Here is a 20177-nt window from a genome sequence, read left to right on the forward strand (position 1 = left end):
TTTCCTCACAGCCTAAGAAAGCGCCACATTATCAGATGCAGTCCTTTCAGTCGCATAAATCCAAGAGAGCTCGGGGATCTTCCTTTCTTGCCAGAGGTAAGGGCAAGGGGAAAAAGCTGCCAGCTACAGCCAGTTCCCAGGAACAGAAGTCCTCCCCTGCTTCTACTAAATCCACAGCATGACGCTGGGGCTCCACTGGGGGAGTCCGCTCCAGTGGGGGCACGTCTTCGTCTTTTCAGCCAGGTCTGGGTTCACTCTCGGGTGGATCCCTGGGCAATAGACATTGTTTCTCAGGGGTACAAGCTGGAATTCGAAGAGGTGCCTCCTCGTCGGTTTTTCATATCGCACTGCCGACTTCTTCCCCAGAGAGGGAGGTAGTTTTGGCAGCAATTCAAAAGTTGTGCCTTCAACAAGTGGTGGTCAAAGTTCCCCTGCTGCAGCAGGGGATGGGCTATTACTCCACCCTGTTTGTGGTCCCGAAACCGGACGGTTCGGTCAGACCCATTCTGAATTTAAAATCCTTAAACCTATACTTAAAGAGGTTCAAGTTCAAGATGGAATCGCTCAGAGCGGTCATCGCAAGCCTGGAAGGGGGAGATTATATGGTGTCCCTAGACATAAAGGATGCATACCTTCATGTCCCCATATATCAACCTCATCAGGTGTTCCTGAGATTTGTTGTGCAGGATTGTCATTACCAATTTCAGACGTTGCCGTTTGGGCTTTCCACGGCCCCGAGGATTTTTACCAAATTAATGGCAGAAATGATGGTGCCCCTGCGCAAGCAGGGTGTCACAATTATCCCATACTTGGACGATCTCCTGATAAAAGCGAGATCGAGAGAATAGTTGCTGGACAGCGTGTCACTCTTCCTGAGGGTGTTGCAACAACACTGTTGGATTCTCAATCTATCAAAGTCACAGTTAGTTCCAACGACCCGATTGCCTTTCTTAGGCATGATTCTGGACACGGAACAAAAGAGGGTCTTTCTCCCGATGGAAAAGGCCCAGGAACTTCAGAGCTTGGTCAGGGACCTGTTAAAGCCAGACAGGGTGTCTGTACATCACTGCACTCGAGTTCTGGGAAAAATGGTGGCGTCTTACGAGGCCATTCCATTCGGCAGGTTCCATACAAGGACTTTTCAGTGGGACCTTCTGGACAAGTGGTCAGGGTCACATCTACAGATTCATCAGATGATCCGCCTGTCCCCCAAGGCCAGGGTATCTCTCCTGTGGTGGCTGCAGAGTGCTCACCTTCTAGAGGGTCGCAGGTTCGGCATTCAGGACTGGGTTCTGGTAACCACGGACGCGAGCCTCCGAGGATGGGGAGCAGTTACACAGGGAAGAAACTTCCAAGGTCTGTGGTCAAGCCAGGAGGCGTGTCTACACATCAACGTACTGAAATTAAGGGCCATATACAACGGCCTTCGTCAAGCGGAGACCTTACTTCGAGGTCTACCGGTTCTGATTCAGTCAGACAACATCACAGCAGTGGCTCATGTAAACCGCCAAGGCGGCACAAGGAGCAGAGTGGCAATGGCAGAAGCCTCAAAGATTCTTCGATGGGCGGAGAGTCATGTAAGCGCTCTGACAGCAGTCTTCATTCCGGGAGTGGACAACTGGGAAGCAGACTTCCTAAGCAGACACGATCTGCATCCAGGAGAGTGGGGACTTCATCAGGATGTCTTTGCAGAGATTGCAAGTCAGTGGGGACTGCCTCAAATAGACATGATGGCTTCACGCCTCAACAAGAAACTTCCAAGATATTGCGCCAGGTCAAGGGACCCTCAGGCGGTTGCAGTGGACGCACTGGTGACACCGTGGGTGTTTCAGTCGTTCTATGTGTTCCCTCCTCTTCCTCTCATCTCAAAGATACTGAGAATCATAAGACGAAGAGGGATTCTGACAATTCTCATTGTTCCAGATTGGCCTCGAAGGGCCTGGTATCCGGATCTGCAGGAAATGCTCACAGAAGATCCGTGGCCTCTTCCTCTCAGGGAAGACCTGTTACAACAAGGGCCCTGTCTGTTCCAGGACTTACCGCGACTGTGTTTGACTGCATGGCGGTTGAACGCAGGATCCAGCGGAGAAGGGCATTCCAGAGGGGGTCATTCCTACTATGATAAAGGCTAGGAAGGAGGTGACATCGAAACAAGACTGCTCCTCCGGAAGAATTCCATCTGGGCCGTTTTCTCCACTTCCTGCAAACTGGAGTGAATTTGGGCCTAAAGTTAGGCTCCATTAAGGTTCAGATTTTGGCCCTATCCATTTTCTTTCAAAAGGAATTGGCTTCTCTTCCAGAAGTCCAGACTTTCGTGAAAGGGGTGCTGCATATCCAGCCTCCTTTTGTGCCTCCGGTGGCACCATGGGACGTTAACGTGGTGTTACGGTTTCTTAAGTCTCACTGGTTTGAACCTCTTCAGACAGTTGAATTGAAGTATCTCACTTGGAGGCCCATTCCACTAGGAAGGTGGGCTCTTCTTGGGCGGCTGCCCGAGGCGTCTCTGCATTACAACTTTGCCGAGCGGCGACTTGGTCGGGTTCAAACACTTTTGCAAAATTCTACAAGTTTGATACCCTGGCTGAGGAGGACCTCATGTTTGCTCATTCGGTGCTCATCCGCACTCTCCCGCCCGTTTTGGAGCTTTGGTATAATCCCCATGGTCCTTACAGAGTCCCCAGCATCCTCTAGGACGTAAGAGAAAATAAGATTTTAAACCTACCGGTAAATCTTTTTCTCCTAGTCCGTAGAGGATGCTGGGCGCCCGTCACAGTGCGGACAACATCCTGCAAGACTTGTATATAGTTGTTGCTTACATAAGGGTTATGTTTCAGTTTGGATCAGTCTTGGACTGATACTGTTTTTGTTTCATGCTGTTGACTGGTTCGTATATCCCATGTTATACGGTGTGAATGGAGTGGCTGGTATGAATCTTGCCCTTGGATTTCCAAAATCCTTTCCTCGTACTGTACGTCTCCTCTGGGCACAGTTTCTCTAACTGAGGTCTGGAGGAGGGGCATAGAGGGAGGAGCCAGTGCACACCCATACCTAAAGTTCTATTTTTAGTGCCCATGTCTCCTGCAGAGCCCGTCTATTCCCCACGGTCCTTACGGAGTCCCCAGCATCCTCTACGGACTAGGAGAAAAAGATTTACCAGTAGGTTTAAAATCTTATTCCCCCCCCCCCCCCCCCCTCCCTTAAAATTTGTGTCAACTATAACTCGAACTACAATAGCAACAAAAATACACTTGGTGGGATGGGGAGTGGGGGCTGGACTGCACACCCTAATTTTAGACATAAGAGGTGCTAACATGCTGATATTTGTAGTGCCACACAGATAAAAGGAAAATGTGGAAATGCCCACTAAGGAATATGGATAATCTGAACAATTATAATAACCTCTACAATTTAACATGGAGCACAATTAACGTTCTCCAGCATGCATGCCAATGTGCCATGTCAAGGTGAACCACATCAGGTGGGTCCTAAGATTCTTTATACTTATGTATATTTATCCAGGACTTACCTATAATAGTGCCCGTTCTAATATGTGAACAGAAAATTCAAGGGCTACTAATTTCAGTTGTTTCCTAAGGGAATGGACAAGGAAGGTGTGGTTAAATGGTAGGGTTTAAAGTCCTTGATTCATTTGTGTGTCAGTTTTAGGGATGTTAGGGACCCACCTGATGAGGTTCACCTTGACATGGTAGATGGGCATCCATTTTTACCCAAACGTGCTTGTACTTCTGTGTGTGACTAAATTGCAAATCTGCGTGAAAAAGGTTTCCAATAGGTGCACCACGGTCATTCCTTCGGCCTCATTTCGTTATGTTTAATCTGCAACGTTTTATACACTTTATACCAATTTCTTTGTGTCAAACGTCCCTATTGTCTCAGGTAAGTACACTGTGAGTGGCTTTGTCAGAGGCAATGATGCAAATGTTGGCTAAAATGCAATGTTAAGGAAAAAGTATGGTTTGGAGCATCTAAGTCGTGCCAAGTGTTTTGCGCCATATGGTGAAAAGATATTGGGTGTGAGGACACATCTAGGAGAATAGTCTATTACAGAGCACCCATTAATAATACTACCATTTCAGTTTATCTGGGCATCGTAGTGGAGCATAAGTGAATTTAGGGTAAGTTCTCAGGGTATTTCGGTGAAACAGCAGCAATAAAACACCACTTTTTGGAAGTCGCACTGTAAATTTCCATGTTCCTGGTGTACATGTATTGGCATGGAGAAGACCAACTATTTTTCCTGCAGGGTCCACAGGTTATCCACAAGTTAACATTGGGATATGAGGTAGCGACAGCGGATTGGCACCAAATGATCAAAGCTTTCGGCCTCCCAGAATGCAACGGGCCCGTCCCTATATCCCCACCTCCTGGCTCAGGCAAATCTGTTTTTTTTTTTGTTTGGTGTGGCAGGAGCCGGACCATTTTTTTATTATAGTCTTACTATATTTTCTCTGACGTCCTAGTGGATGCTGGGACTCCGTCAGGACCATGGGGATTAGCGGCTCCGCAGGAGACAGGGCACAAAAATAAAAGCTTTAGGACTAGGTGGTGTGCACTGGCTCCTCCCCCTATGACCCTCCTCCAAGCCTCAGTTAGGTTTTTGTGCCCGTCCGAGCAGGGTGCAATCTAGGTGGCTCTCCTAAAGAGCTGCTTAGAAAAAGTTATTAGGTTTTTTATTTTCAGTGAGTCCTGCTGGCAACAGGCTCGCTGCAACGAGGGACTTAGGGGAGAAGAAGTGAACTCACCTGCGTGCAGGATGGATTGGCTTCTTAGGCTACTGGACACCATTAGCTCCAGAGGGATCGAACACAGGCCCAGCCATGGAGTCCCGGAGCCGCGCCGCCGACCCCCTTGCAGATGCCGAAAAGTGAAGAGGTCCAGAAACCGGCGGCAGAAGACTTTTCAGTCTTCATGAGGTAGCGCACAGCACTGCAGCTGTGCGCCATTGTTGTCAGCACACTTCACACCAGCGGTCACTGAGGGTGCAGGGCGCTGGGGGGGGGCGCCCTGGGCAGCAATGATAATACCTTGTTCTGGCTAAAAATACATCACATATAGCCCCTGGGGCTATATGGATGTATTTAACCCCTGCCAGGTCTCACAAACACCGGGAGAAGAGCCCGCCGAAATAGGGGGCGGGGCCTATCTCCTCAGCACACAGCGCCATTTTCCTGCACAGCTCCGCTGCGAGGAAGGCTCCCAGGACTCTCCCCTGCACTGCACTACAGAAACAGGGTAAAAAAACAGAGAGGGGGGGGCACTTTTTTGGCGATATTGATATATTAAGCTGCTATAAAGGAAACAACACTTCTGTAGGGTTGTTCCTATATATTTATAGCGCTTGGGTGTGTGCTGGCAAACTCTCCCTCTGTCTCCCCAAAGGGCTAGTGGGGTCCTGTCTTCGATAAGAGCATTCCCTGTGTGTCTGCTGTGTGTCGGTACGTGTGTGTCGACATGTATGAGGACGATGTTGGTGTGGAGGCGGAGCAATTGCCGGTAATGGTGATGTCACCCCCTAGGGAGTCGACACCGGAATGGATGGCTTTGTTTATGGAATTACGTGATAATGTCAGCACGTTACAAAAATCAGTTGACGACATGAGACGGCCGGCAAACCAGTTAGTACCTGTCCAGGCGTCTCAGACACCGTCAGGGGCTGTAAAACGCCCTTTACCTCAGTCGGTCGACACAGACCCAGACACGGACACCGAATCTAGTGTCGACGGTGAAGAAACAAACGTATTTTCCAGTAGGGCCACACGTTATATGATCACGGCAATGAAGGAGGCTTTGCATATCTCTGATACTGCAAGTACCACAAAAAGAGGTATTATGTGGGGTCTGAAAAAACTACCTGTAGTTTTTCCTGAATCAGAGGAATTGAATGAAGTGTGTGATGAAGCGTGGGTTAACCCCGATAGAAAACTGCTAATTTCAAAGAAGTTATTGGCATTATATCCTTTCCCGCCAGAGGTTAGGGCGCGCTGGGAAACACCCCCTAGGGTGGATAAGGCACTCACACGCTTATCAAAACAAGTGGCGTTACCGTCTCCTGAAACGGCCGCCCTCAAGGATCCAGCTGATAGGAGGCTGGAAACTACCCTGAAAAGTATATACACTCATACTGGTGTTATACTGCGACCAGCCATCGCCTCTGCATGGATGTGCAGTGCTGGGGTGGTTTGGTCGGATTCCCTGACTGAAAATATTGATACCCTGGATAGGGACAGTATTTTATTGACTATAGAGCAATTAAAGGATGCTTTTCTTTATATGCGAGATGCTCAGAGGGATATTTGCACTCTGGCATCGAGAGTAAGTGCGATGTCCATATCTGCCAGAAGAAGTTTATGGACGCGACAGTGGTCAGGTGATGCGGATTCCAAACGGCATATGGAAGTATTGCCGTATAAAGGGGAGGAATTATTTGGGGTCGGTCTATCGGATTTGGTGGCCACGGCAACAGCCGGGAAATCCACCTTTTTACCTCAGGTCCCCTCCCAACAGAAAAAGACACCGTCTTTTCAGCCGCAGTCCTTTCGTTCCTATAAGAACAAGCGGGCAAAAGGACAGTCATATCTGCCCCGAGGCAAAGGAAAGGGTAAGAGAGTGCACCAAGCAGCTCCCTCCCAGGAGCAGAAGCCCTCCCCGGCTTCTGCAAAGCCCTCAGCATGACGTTGGGGCTTTACAAGCGGACTCAGGGGCGGTGGGGGGTCGACTCAAGAATTTCAGCGCACAGTGGGCTCACTCACAGGTGGACCCCTGGATCCTGCAGGTAGTATCTCAGGGTTACAGGTTGGAATTCGAGAAGTCTCCCCCTCGCCGGTTCCTAAAGTCTGCTCTGCCAACGTCTCCCTCAGACAGGGCGACGGTATTGGAAGCCATTCACAAGCTGTATTCTCAGCAGGTGATAGTCAAGGTACCCCTCCTACAACAGGGAAAGGGGTATTATTCCACACTATTTGTGGTACCGAAGCCGGACGGCTCGGTAAGACCTATTCTAAATCTGAAATCTTTGAACCTGTACATACAAAAATTCAAGTTCAAGATGGAGTCACTCAGAGCAGTGATAGCGAATCTGGAAGAAGGGGACTTTATGGTGTCCCTGGACATCAAGGATGCTTACCTGCATGTCCCAATTTGCCCTTCACATCAAGGGTACCTCAGGTTCGTGGTGCAAAACTGTCATTATCAGTTTCAGACGCTGCCGTTTGGATTGTCCACGGCACCTCGGGTCTTTATCAAGGTAATGGCCGAAATGATGTTTCTTCTGCGAAGAAAAGGCGTATTAATTATCCCTTACTTGGACGATCTCCTGATAAGGGCAAGGTCCAGAGAACAGCTGGGGGACGTAGTAGCACTAACCCAAGTAGTGCTGCAACAGCACGGGTGGATTCTGAATTTTCCAAAATCTCAATTGACCCCGACGACACGTCTGCTGTTCCTGGGAATGATTCTGGACACGGTTCAGAAAAAGGTGTTTCTTCCGGAGGAGAAAGCCAGGGAGTTATCCGAACTTGTCAGGAACCTCCTAAAACCAGGAAAAGTGTCTGTGCATCAAAGCACAAGAGTCCTGGGAAAAATGGTGGCTTCTTACGAAGCGATTCCATTCGGCAGATTCCACGCACGAACTTTTCAGTGGGATCTGCTGGACAAATGGTCCGGATCGCATCTGCAGATGCATCAGCGGATAACTTTGTCTCCACGGACAAGGGTGTCTCTTCTGTGGTGGTTGCAGAGTGCTCATCTGTTAGAGGGCCGCAGATTCGGCATACAGGACTGGGTCCTGGTGACCACGGATGCCAGTCTGAGAGGCTGGGGAGCGGTCACACAGGGAAGAAACTTCCAGGGAGTGTGGTCAAGCCTGGAGATGTCTCTTCACATAAATATACTGGAGCTAAGAGCGATTTACAATGCTCTAAGCCTGGCAAAACCCCTGCTTCAGGGTCAGCCGGTGTTGATCCAGTCGGACAACATCACGGCAGTCGCCCACGTAAACAGACAGGGCGGCACAAGAAGCAGGAGCGCAATGGCAGAAGCTGCAAGGTTTCTTCGCTGGGCGGAAGATCATGTGATAGCACTGTCAGCAGTGTTCATTCCGGGAGTGGACAACTGGGAAGCGGACTTCCTCAGCAGACACGATCTACACCCGGGAGAGTGGGAACTTCATCCAGAAGTCTTCCACATGATTGTGAACCGTTGGGAAAAACCAAAGGTGAATATGATGGCGTCCCGCCTCAACAAAAAACTGGACAGGTATTGCGCCAGGTCAAGAGACCCTCAGGCAATAGCTGTGGACGCTCTGGTAACACCGTGGGTGTTCCAGTCAGTGTATGTGTTTCCTCCTCTGCCTCTCATACCAAAAGTACTGAGAATTATACGGCAAAAGGGAGTAAGAACGATACTCGTGGCTCCGGATTGGCCAAGAAGAACTTGGTACCCGGAACTTCAGGAGATGCTCACGGAAGATCCGTGGCCTCTACCTCTAAGACGGGACCTGCTTCAGCAGGGACCGTGTCTATTCCAAGACTTACCGCGGCTGCGTTTGACGGCATGGCGGTTGAACGCCGAATTCTAAGGGAAAAAGGCATTCCGGAAGAGGTCATCCCTACCCTGGTAAAAGCCAGGAAGGAGGTGACTGCACAACATTATCACCGCATTTGGAGAAAATATGTTGCGTGGTGTGAGGCCAGGAAGGCCCCGACGGAGGAATTTCAACTGGGTCGATTCCTACATTTCCTGCAAACAGGATTGTCTATGGGCCTCAAATTAGGGTCCATTAAGGTTCAAATTTCGGCCCTGTCGATTTTCTTCCAGAAAGAATTGGCTTCAGTTCCTGAAGTCCAGACTTTTGTAAAAGGAGTACTACATATACAGCCCCCGGTTGTGCCCCCAGTGGCTCCGTGGGATCTTAATGTAGTTTTGGATTTTCTCAAATCCCATTGGTTTGAGCCACTCAAATCGGTGGATTTGAAATATCTTACATGGAAAGTAACCATGCTACTGGCCCTGGCTTCAGCCAGGAGAGTGTCAGAATTGGCGGCTTTATCGTATAAAAGCCCATATCTGATTTTCCATTCGGACAGGGCAGAACTGCGGACGCGTCCTCAGTTTCTGCCTAAGGTGGTTTCAGCGTTTCACCTGAACCAGCCTATTGTGGTGCCTGCGGCTACTAGCGATTTGGAGGATTCCAAGTTGCTGGACGTTGTCAGGGCATTGAAAATATATATTTCAAGGACGGCTGGAGTCAGAAAATCTGACTCGCTGTTTATACTGTATGCACCCAACAAGCTGGGTGCTCCTGCTTCTAAGCAGACGATTGCTCGTTGGATTTGTAGCACAATTCAACTTGCACATTCTGTGGCAGGTCTGCCACAGCCTAAATCTATCAAGGCCCATTCCACAAGGAAGGTGGGCTCATCTTGGGCTGCTGCCCGAGGGGTCTCGGCATTACAACTCTGCCGAGCAGCTACGTGGTCGGGGGAGAACACGTTTGTAAAATTCTACAAATTTGATACCCTGGCTAAAGAGGACCTGGAGTTCTCTCATTCGGTGCTGCAGAGTCATCCGCACTCTCCCGCCCGTTTAGGAGCTTTGGTATAATCCCCATGGTCCTGACGGAGTCCCAGCATCCACTAGGACGTCAGAGAAAATAAGATTTTACTTACCGATAAATCTATTTCTCGTAGTCCGTAGTGGATGCTGGGCGCCCATCCCAAGTGCGGATTGTCTGCAATACTTGTACATAGTTATTGTTACAAAAATATCGGGTTGTTATTGTTGTGAGCCGTCTGTTCAGAGGCTCCTACGTTTGTCATACTGTTAACTGGGTTCAGATCACAAGTTGTACGGTGTGATTGGTGTGGCTGGTATGAGTCTTACCCGGGATTCAAAATCCTTCCTTATTGTGTACGCTCGTCCGGGCACAGTATCCTAACTGAGGCTTGGAGGAGGGTCATAGGGGGAGGAGCCAGTGCACACCACCTAGTCCTAAAGCTTTTATTTTTGTGCCCTGTCTCCTGCGGAGCCGCTAATCCCCATGGTCCTGACGGAGTCCCAGCATCCACTACGGACTACGAGAAATAGATTTATCGGTAAGTAAAATCTTATTTTTTGAGCGATCTTTCTAAAAAGCGTATTATACGTACCTTAGAGTCGCTCCAACAACTCATCGGCGAGTCGCGACGACGCTTACCCACGTGTACAGTGCTATTTTGGCGGGCATCTGTGTAGAATGTACTAGCAAGTCTAGCAGATGTTACCAGGCTGTGGCCGGAGCATAGGGAGAAGGTAAGGCATCGGTTCCGCTTAGTAGGGGAAACGAGACACATCCGCACTGTTTTGGGATGGAGACTACCGAACAGTCTCTGAAGCGGCTGCCACCTCGGGTGCACCAGCGCTTGGCTTCAGGGATCATAGGCTCCAGGGGGGTAGTATGAGGCCGCGATTGCTAGGGTTGATGTCAGCAGTGGCGAGTAAGACGCTCACTTGGTCGCCCCTTCCCCCGGTTCATGACCAGTTTCCTCAGAGTTTCCCACCATTAACTCAGTTCCCGCTTCTGTCTGAGATGCTGTGTGTCTAAAAGGACCCAGTCGCAGCATAGGCAGCTGTATGACTTGGGCGTCGGTGTTCACTTGGGCGTCTGTGTTCACTGTAGGTTCATGGGTGATTGTCTACACTAATAGCATCTGGATCCACTCAGCGTTCACTAATGTATTGATCGATCATGGAAGCGGGGTAAAGTCTCCCTGTAGCCCACTCTCCTGAGCTGGTTGATACAGCACTAAGTCTCTATATACCTTTGGTACGAATAGTTGGATAAGTGCTTGATGTATTTGAGTGTGTAAACCATTTGCTGTTGTTTTCTTTTGTTGTGTGACTGAATACGTTTTAAAGTCCTATATAATGTAATGCAGTAATTTTGTTTCTCCTACATACTTGAAATGTATCTATAGTTGATTATGTGCTCATATTGCTTATTATACTAATGTATAACCTGTGACTGATTGCTAGCGTGATTGCTGACTTTACTATTTTCTGTCAGTTTCTGTGTATTCCAATCCTCAATGCTGGTGCAAAGCAGGGAGGGATCGGATTGTATGTCACTTTAACAAATTTTAAAGTGATTGCAGTCACAATGTTTGTAGTTAACACTGTAAAGGTGTTTGATTTATTTGTCTAAGAGGCAAGGGTGAGGAGGATACACTCTCCACAGCAGCACCAACACACATGTCATGTTTGTCTTGCAAACTGGGTTACCCTCTCAGGATCTGGTTCAAAATGGATTATGTGCAAATTGTTTTGGCTTTCACCAAAGCCTCTTGAATCATCCGAGGCAGGCAGGTTCAGGTTGAACTCCCATGGGCTACTTTTGCACAGACATCCAGTATAGCTGAGCGGATAATGCCAGCTCTTATACCAGGGATAGGTTACCCTATTAACCCTTACATGCCACATTCCACCTGGGGTTTATCGCATCCAGTAGAGGAAACGGCAGCCTCTCAACAATAACAGGCTGAAAGGCCGGTGGTAAGTAAATCACATAGAAATGAAACAACATCTTCACAGTCTACACATGTTTCAGATGAGGACTCGTCAGGGGATGAGGACTCACCGCACTCCGGGTCTGCATACAGAGACGAGGAGGAAAGCCTCAGCTTAGTGGACATTCTTGAGCTTAATTAGTGCTATGAAAGCCATTCTATCCTTAGAGGAGGCAACAGAGCCTTTGTTAAAATCTAAGGCACCTGTGTTTAAACATCCCAAAATAGTTAGGACTGAATTTCCTGGGTCAGAACAGCTGACGGAAATTATGCAAAAGGCTTGGGTAACACCCAGTAAGTAGTTTAGAATTCCAAAGAAATTAAATTCCCATTATCCTCTTCCAGCTGGGGACTGTTTAAAAAGGGAGGTGGCTCCCAAAGTAGATACGCGTGTCATTCGATTGGTGCGAAAATCTACATTACCTCTGCTTTCAAGATCATTAAATGATGTCACATGTCTGGGGCAATCATAAGTCCAGCCATGGTTTTGGCTGATGCATTGGATAGTGATCTTTCACTGGCATCTAGAGAACAAAAATCCCATATTGCACATATCAAACAGGCAGCTATTATGGAAGAAGAAGCCTTGGATATGGGTACAATTGCCTCTCCGGCATCAGCCTCAGCAGTAGCAGCTCGCATAGCAATTTGGCTATGTACATGGAAAGCTGACTCAGAATCTAAGAAGGTTCTGGAGTCTTTGCCTTTTACTGGAGATATTCTTTTTGGCAAAGAATTAAACAGTATTTTGGTGTCAGGAGCAGACTCCAAGAAATTGTGTTTCTGAAAGTGGTGATCCTGCTGTTGGTATCTGGTCGAAATGGGTCATTAATTACAACACTGGGTATTCTCTGGGGGTCTCCCTCACAGATACTGACCCAGCCCGCCACCGTTTTGCTTACGAGATCGGGCTCTGTCGGTGGGGTATGGTAGTAACTGTTACACGCAATTGGTCGACTCACCAATGAGAGTGCACCGATTTAAGGTTTCAGAAGAAAGGCAAACTGCGGATCTGCTGTCTACGTTAGGCGCAGGTTTTAACCTGTGAATCATAGATGAGAGTCCGCTGATATAAAGAAAATTATAGGTAAAGATAACGGTAAAAGTTTGCTAAAGAAGCTGTATTATAATGACAATATAGGCCAGACCAGTATATGCTGACTATAACCTATGCTAAATTTACCCCAATTAATCCTACCTATAAGCACAATGTATTATATCACTAGGCAGGTAAGAAAATACTGAGAAATCAATATCATAAAATTGAATCTGGTATTGTTTTGAGTTGTTGAGTAGGCACTGTCACTTAGTTTGATAACTTAGACGCACATTTTTTATATATAGAGCCCCCTGCTGTGGGCTAAATTAGACTAGAACGGCTATAGCACATGCACCAAAAAATCCCACATAAAAAATATGATCATAAATACAACCCAAGGTGTAGGGCTGTTATACTAGGGAAACCAGCCATTAGAGAGGGGTGTGTCTAAACAACAGAATTATCAACTGCTCCCAGTTGTCTATAGGGCAACAGATAATTGTAAAGAAAAAACTGAATATGGAAAGACAGATACAATTATTATATCACGTCTATAACGGGCAAAATTAGCACTGTATCAATCTGATAAAACAGAATGGGTTTTAGTGCTGCTAACAGATATTGGTTTCAGAAAGTTGAAAAAATGTACACAAAAATTATAAAATTGTGTGTGGAGAGATACAGAAAAATACCAGTCCCTTCCCAGGTCCCTGGGTCAGTCTGGAGTTAGGAAGATCTGCATCATACTCCTGATGTCCTTGGTCAGAAGAGGAAAATGCGTTTCACCCGTCCTGCGGGCTTGTTCACTTCCAATGCTGCTAATTATGGTGGTAAGTCTGGCTGGGTTATCTGTAACAGGTATTTAAACCAATCACTGGGATCCAAAATTTCTTGCCTGATTGGTTTCAGGCAATCAGCTGTAACCAGCGGAAGTGACGTCCTTCCACTGGTTGCTAGGTTACCTTTTAATGATTAGGTTTACTAGAGGGGAAAGGGAATCCATGTGTGCGATTGCAAGCAAGTATATCAGGCCTCATTGTCGCTGCACCTCTAGGCTATCCGCTGGCTACATCGCTGGTGCCCCATTTTGGATCCCAGTACCCTTCTTCAGCAAACTTTTACCGTTATCTTTACCTATAATTTTCTTTATATCAGCGGACTCTCATCTATGATTCACAGGTTAAAACCTGCGCCTAACGTAGACAGCAGATCCGCAGTTTGCCTTTCTTCTGAAACCTTAAATCGGTGCACTCTCATTGGTGAGTCGACCAATTGCGTCTAAAAGTTACTACCATACCCCACCGACAGAGCCCGATCTCGTCCGATCTTGGAAGCAAAACGGTGGCGGGCTGGGTCAGTATCTGTGAGGGAGACCCCCAGAGAATACCCGGTGTTGTAATTAATGACCCATTTCGACCAGATACCAACAGCAGGATCACCACTTTTTCTCCCCTTTTTTTCCTTTTATCTTCAGTCTTCTTTCTTCTTCTAGATATCTAAAGCTAAAATCAGCTAAACCTATTATCTTCAAATCACGGGGGAATCTAGCAGGCACCCCCATATGTGCACATATTGGTGTTAGGATACATACTCCTGATAAGAATGGTCCGGTCAATCATGACCCATTGAGGTCTCATTAAAACAAGCTTCGCTTGTGCTGGTTGGTTAGGAATCGGATGTAGAGCCATAGTGTCTACATCCCCCTACAAGTCTTTTGGTGATAGACTAACCAGAACATTTCCAACTTTTTTTAAGCACTTTTGTGTGTATAGATATAAATATATCTTATTAACCAAACATGGTGGAGTATGAGAGTGAGGATTTATTTTAAATGAGTTAATAAAAGTTATGTTTTAATTAATAGTCCTATAACAAAAACAAGAGTGCACCCACACAAGAGTCTTCTGCAAAGTTGTTTTTTCTCAAGTCTGGTAAGACTCACAGATGCCTTGGTGCAAGAAGCGTTATCTCACGGTTTTGCATTTGCTTTCAAGAAACACCCTCCTCAAAGGATTTTTTTTTTCTCCATCCGTCATCAGTGGAAACGAAGGCCAGGGCTTTGCAAGAGGCAGTTCAGAAGTTGCTTCAGTCAGAAGTGATAATTCCAGTTCCTCTTGCGAAACGAGGACAAGGTTTTTATTCCAACCTGTTCTAGTCCAGAAGCCAAATGGGTCATACATCTCAAAGTGTTGAACAGGTACATTTGGGTGCCTCGGTTTCATATGGAGACTTTACTTTACCTTCCATTATTTTGGCCATGGAGCCGGTTGATTTTATGGTATCCCTTGGGTATCCAGGATGCTTACCTTCATGTTCCTATAGCAGTGTCCCATCAGCGCTATCTCAGGTTTGCTATCCTTCAGCAACATTTTCAGTTTCAGCCCCTTCATTTGGACTGGCCACAGCTCCCCAGAGTGTTCACCAAAATTATGGTGGTAATGGCATCTTATGTCTGACAGCAGGGGAAAAGGATTTTTCCATACCTCAACGACTTATTAATCCTGCCACAATCTCCGGAATTGCTTCAGTGTCATCTGTGGCAGACAATAGCTTTTTTTTCAGATACATGGTTGGTTTATAAATTGGGCAGTCGTCCCTGGTTCCATCACAACGGATGACTCACTTGGGGGCTGTGTTGGATTAGAGTCTTCAGAGAGTAATTTTACCTCTGAACAAAATATCCCAAATTCAGTCAAGGATTCAGGAGCAGCTACACAGTCAAAAGGTATCCATTCACGCAGCACTGCATGTGATGGAGTTGATGGTGTCGACATTTGACATGGTGGAGTACGTTTAGTTCCACCCGAGACCTCTGCAACGTCTGATCCTTTCCAAATGGAACGGTTTTCAACAGACAATAAAAACGCGGACTATGGTCCTTTCTCTGGAAGTAAGGTCATTAGCCTGGTGGCTGCAGACATCCCATCTGGACAAAAGGAGACCCTTTTGGATATCAGATTGGGAAATTCTGACAACGGATGCCAGCCTTCAGGGCTGGGGAGCGGTGTCAGGAAGGAGTTGCTTCCAGGGGCAGTGGACCAAGGAAAAGAGTTGCCTGCCAATAAATATATTGGAACTTTGCGCCATATATATGGCACTTATTCAGGCAAAGGACATCCTTCAGGGGAAACCAGTCCAAATTCGCTCGGACAATGCAACAGCAGTAGCATACCTCCAGAAATTCATCATCCAGCCTTGTCCGCAGTGTTTATTCCAGGAGTCCTAAACTGGGAAGCGGATTTTCTCAGTCGACACGCCATTCATGCAAACGAATGGGCTTTACAGCCCGATGTCTTCCAAATTCTGGTAGACAAGTGGGGGTTACCAGAGATAGATCTCATGGCATCCCGACAGAACAACAACGTTCCGGCATATGGGTCAAGAACAAAGGATCACAAAGCGATCTTTGTGGATGCCCTGTCAGTGAGATGGGACTTTCGTCTGGCCTACGTGTTTCTACCAAACGCCCTGTTACCCAGGGTGATGCGAAAGGCAAAACAAGGAAGAGGCGCCGTGATACTAATAGCTCCGACTTGGCCCAGAAGACATTGGTACACAGATCTGCAGAGGTTGTCAATGGATGCTCCATTCCTACTCCCTCAACATCCAGATCTACTGTTTGGGGGTCCTTGCTACCACAAGCACCTGAATTAACTGTCTTTGACTGCGTGGCTCTTGAGACTTCCATCCTGAAAACAAGAGGATTCTTACAACAGGTAATTCAAACAATGCTCAGAGCAATGAAATCTTCCTCAGCTCGCATTTATCACTGAATATGGCAAGCCTATATTTAATGGTGCAGTGACCGGAAATTTGATCCTAGGTCTTTCAGAGTTTCCAGAGTCCTAGCATTCCTTCAGTTAGGAATGGACAAAGGTCTAAAGGTGGCTACCTTGAGATTGCAAGTGTCAGCATTGACTGTATGGTTCCAAAAGAATATTGCTAACCTGCACACTTTTTTTTTTTTTTCAGGGAATGTGGCACATTCAACCTCCCTTTGTTCCTCCTACAGTGCCTTGGGACTTAAGTTTAGTCCTAAAGGCCCTTCAATTTGCCCCATTTGAGCCACTAATATGAGTGGTTTTTAAATGGTTGATAGCTAAAGTTCTCTTTCTACTGGCTATTCCTTCAGCTAGAAGAGTTTCAGATTTAGGGGCATTGTTATGTCGTCGTCCTCCTTTTCTGATTATTATTATTTATTATTTTTTAATCCAGATAGAGTGGTTCTCATAACCAAATCTGGGTATCTTCCTAAGGTGGTGTATAAATTCCACCTTAACAAAGAAATTGTAGTCCCGGCCTTCCAGGGGCCGGACCTTTCTGCGGGAGATGCATCCGTGCTTTATGGATCTACGTGGATTGTACCAGTGCCATCAGAAAAACAGACACTCTTCGTTCTCTATGGATTTCACAAGAGAGGATGGCCTGCTGACAAGCAGACACTGGCGAGGTGGCTTCGAATGACTATTTCAGGAGCATGTTCTCAAGCTGATCTTCCTGTTCCGGCTAATGTCTCTGCTCTCTCTACTCGTAAGGTAGGTCTGTCATGGGCAGCAGAACATGGTGCTTCAGCAGAACAGATATGTAAGGCAGCCACATAGTCTTCCATTAACACATTCATTAGACATTATGCCTTTGATACCTTTGCCTCTCAGGACGCTGAATTCGGGTGAATGATTCTCCTGTCTAATCAGAAGCGTCCCCCACCACTAAATTGCTTTGGGACATCTCAGTGTTATCCTATGTATAACCTTTGGACCCTGCAGGAGAAATAATCGTTATGGTAGACTTACCGTTGATAACTCTATTTCTCCTAAGTCCACAGGATCCACAGGGATCCCACCCTGATGTCCCTGATTTGAGGATACTTTTACCTACTAACCTCTTCCTTCTTGTACGGAAGGGTGTGCATGTGTGTTCTTCCCGACTTATTAGGGCTCTCTATGATGCTCCTGCCTTGAGCTTTGGAAAACAACTGAATTGTCTGAGTCAGGAGGTGGGGATATAGGGTCAGGCCCTTTGCATTCTGGGAGGTTGAAAACTTTGATTGTTTGGTGCCATTCTGCTATTGCTACCTCATATCCCAATGTTATCCTGTGGACTTAGGAGAAATAGAGTTGTCAACGGTAAGTCTACCATAACGATTATTTTTTTACTATTGTAATTTTATAAACCTATTTTTTCTTTTTTTTGCTCCTCAGGTCGTCTTACAGCTGAAATGATTTAAAACCAATTTTTTGTTATTTTTTTTTTACCTTTTTGGTGGACAAAGCAATCTCACCGAGGCCCTGCTGAAGCTACATTGTCTTGTACTAAAACAACCATGAAAGTACTAGGACTGTGTTAACACTTGAATTCAGTGGATATAAAAAAATGGAATCTGCGCCCTGGTTAGACGGTTGCCGCAGATTTATCTCTGTAAAATCTAATCAATTGCTGTGGGAGGGGGGGTGGCAACTATCATAAGTAACATTGGTACAACAAAGTTCTTAGGGGGAGCTTCAATTCCAAGCAATAACCACCTGGTTTGTCCTGGAATGGTCCGGTAAAAAGCTTTTTGTGACCAGTGACATTGATAATTTCCCTCGCACACTGTAGAGGTGTTCAAGAAATGTATATATGTTGGGCTACAATATACTACCATGATGTACGCAGCCAAAACATTGCCACAAAGAACTGACCCCCACCGTATTTCCATTCATCTTATGATGCATTTTACATTTTAACATTTCTTTCTAATAATGTATATATTTGTTATTGTTCAAACCCAATTTAGAATTTGATTTGAGACGTTTCTTAGAATTCTGAGCAAACCGTATAGGGATACTGAATGTGATATGTATTTAAAATACATTGTGTGATCATGGCAGTAGAATTCTTAAATACATTCCAGTATCCCTGTGTTGTGTATTGTAAGTGGGAGTGAAATTAAACTAATATTTTGGGGGATATTCAAATGTTTGAAAAGTCAGTTGGGAGTCTGTTTTTTCCTATCTAATAGACAGGAAAAAACAGACACACAACCGACTTTTCAAACATTTGAATTCCACCCTTTGAATGTTCTATGGCCCTCATTCCGAGTTGATCGCTCGTTGCCGATTTTCGCAACGCAGCGATCATGTAAAAAAACGGCAAAACTGCGCATGCGTACGGGCCGCAGTGCGCATGCGTGACGTACTTTCACACAAAAGTATGTTGTTTTACACAAGGTCTAGTGACTCTCTCTTTCGTCGCTCTGTTGATCGGTGAGTGATTGACAGGAAGTGGGAGTTTCTGGGTGGTAACTGACCGTTTTCCGGGAGTGTGCTAAAAAATTCAAGCGTGTCAGGGAAAAACGCAGGCGTCCCTGGGGAAACGGGGGAGTGGCTGGCCGAACGCAGGGCGTGTTTGTGACGTCAAAGCAAGAACTAAACAGACAAGTGATCGCAAGGAAGGAGTAGGTCTGAACCCACTCTGAAACTGCATGAAAAAATGTCTGCACTGTTCTGCTAACCTTTCGGTCGCACTTCTGCTAAGCTTATATACACTCCCAGAGGGCGGCGGTTTAGCGTTTGCACTGCTGCTAAAATCAGCTAGCGAGCGATCAACTCGGAATGAGGGCCAATGTCTCCATGTTTGTGGTAAGCTGGCGGGTGGGGGTGCAGAATGTTTCTTCTGAAACTGTTGTGGGTTTCTAAGTACCCATAAATAGCACATTACATGTATTAAAACCAGCGATGTAAAAAAGCATACACACTACAGTGCAAATGGTAAAATACTGTAGATGTAGTTTATTCCTGTTTTCCCTAGAGTCGTTTTGAGAAGAGTGTCGGGGGAGTAATGAACTGTGTGGTCCTTTTTACTGCATAAAATCCATGAAAAAAATATTAAATTGAATACCCTTTTGTACAGCAAGTTAATAAATTGATGTTGTGTACAAAAGTATTTTAATATGGCGTGTGTTTTGGTTTCCTGACACCTTTGTTCTAGCAGTCTGTAACCATGTTGCAATTTACCAAAGTCAGAAAATAAAAGGTTGTTACCTGCAACTGTTTCAACTAGCAATGTAAATTGCCACCAGGGTACTACAAAGGGAAATTGCTTTCTGTCTATGTGTTTTGTCTAATAGAGTTCCAATTATAAACGTGTCAGAACTATTAAACTGAATGATTAAATGGCTAACTGCATAGCATATGTTCAATAAATGTTAAATTAACTGAAATGTCATTGTGTGTGAAATGCCTATCAAATACAGAAAAGTATTCGGTAGGATATTAGCCATTTAGTATTGTCAAAGCTTGCCTCAAACTGGTTTCTATGGACATGACACAACGGAAAATTATTTATTCTAATTGAGCTGCGGCTTCCAAATTTGAAGTAATTGTGACCCTCCCTTCTTAAGACAAATTCTAAAATATGAAGGACTAAGTCACCATTACAGAAGCATTGCTCGGCCAATTAAAAAACAAAATGTATTACCTAGAAAAACCATATAAATTAGCATTCATTATGCAATTCACAATACATTCCAATTTGGCTATTACCAATACATTGTATCCACACATGATAGTCAGTAGTTGGTTAATATCAAATTAGTG

The 20177-nt window shown here is 45.9% G+C and overlaps 1 protein-coding gene and 1 pseudogene across 1 annotated transcript in view; both read left to right on the plus strand.

Moving 5' to 3' along the window:
- COMMD8 (COMM domain containing 8) overlaps window positions 1-19801 on the plus strand; it is a 136886-nt gene extending 117085 nt beyond the window's left edge. Inside the window, exon 5 of the mRNA XM_063920976.1 lies at window positions 17802-19801. Within this exon, the coding sequence (XP_063777046.1) occupies window positions 17802-17822 (21 nt within the window). The 3' untranslated portion in view covers window positions 17823-19801. The remainder of the gene's footprint in view (window positions 1-17801) is intronic.
- LOC134952748 (5S ribosomal RNA) lies at window positions 13884-14002 on the plus strand (annotated as a pseudogene).
- Window positions 19802-20177: the final 376 nt, after the last annotated feature.

The sequence above is a fragment of the Pseudophryne corroboree genome, chromosome 1 (genome assembly GCF_028390025.1).
Source record: "Pseudophryne corroboree isolate aPseCor3 chromosome 1, aPseCor3.hap2, whole genome shotgun sequence".
In the NCBI taxonomy this organism is placed as follows: Eukaryota; Metazoa; Chordata; class Amphibia; order Anura; family Myobatrachidae; genus Pseudophryne; species Pseudophryne corroboree.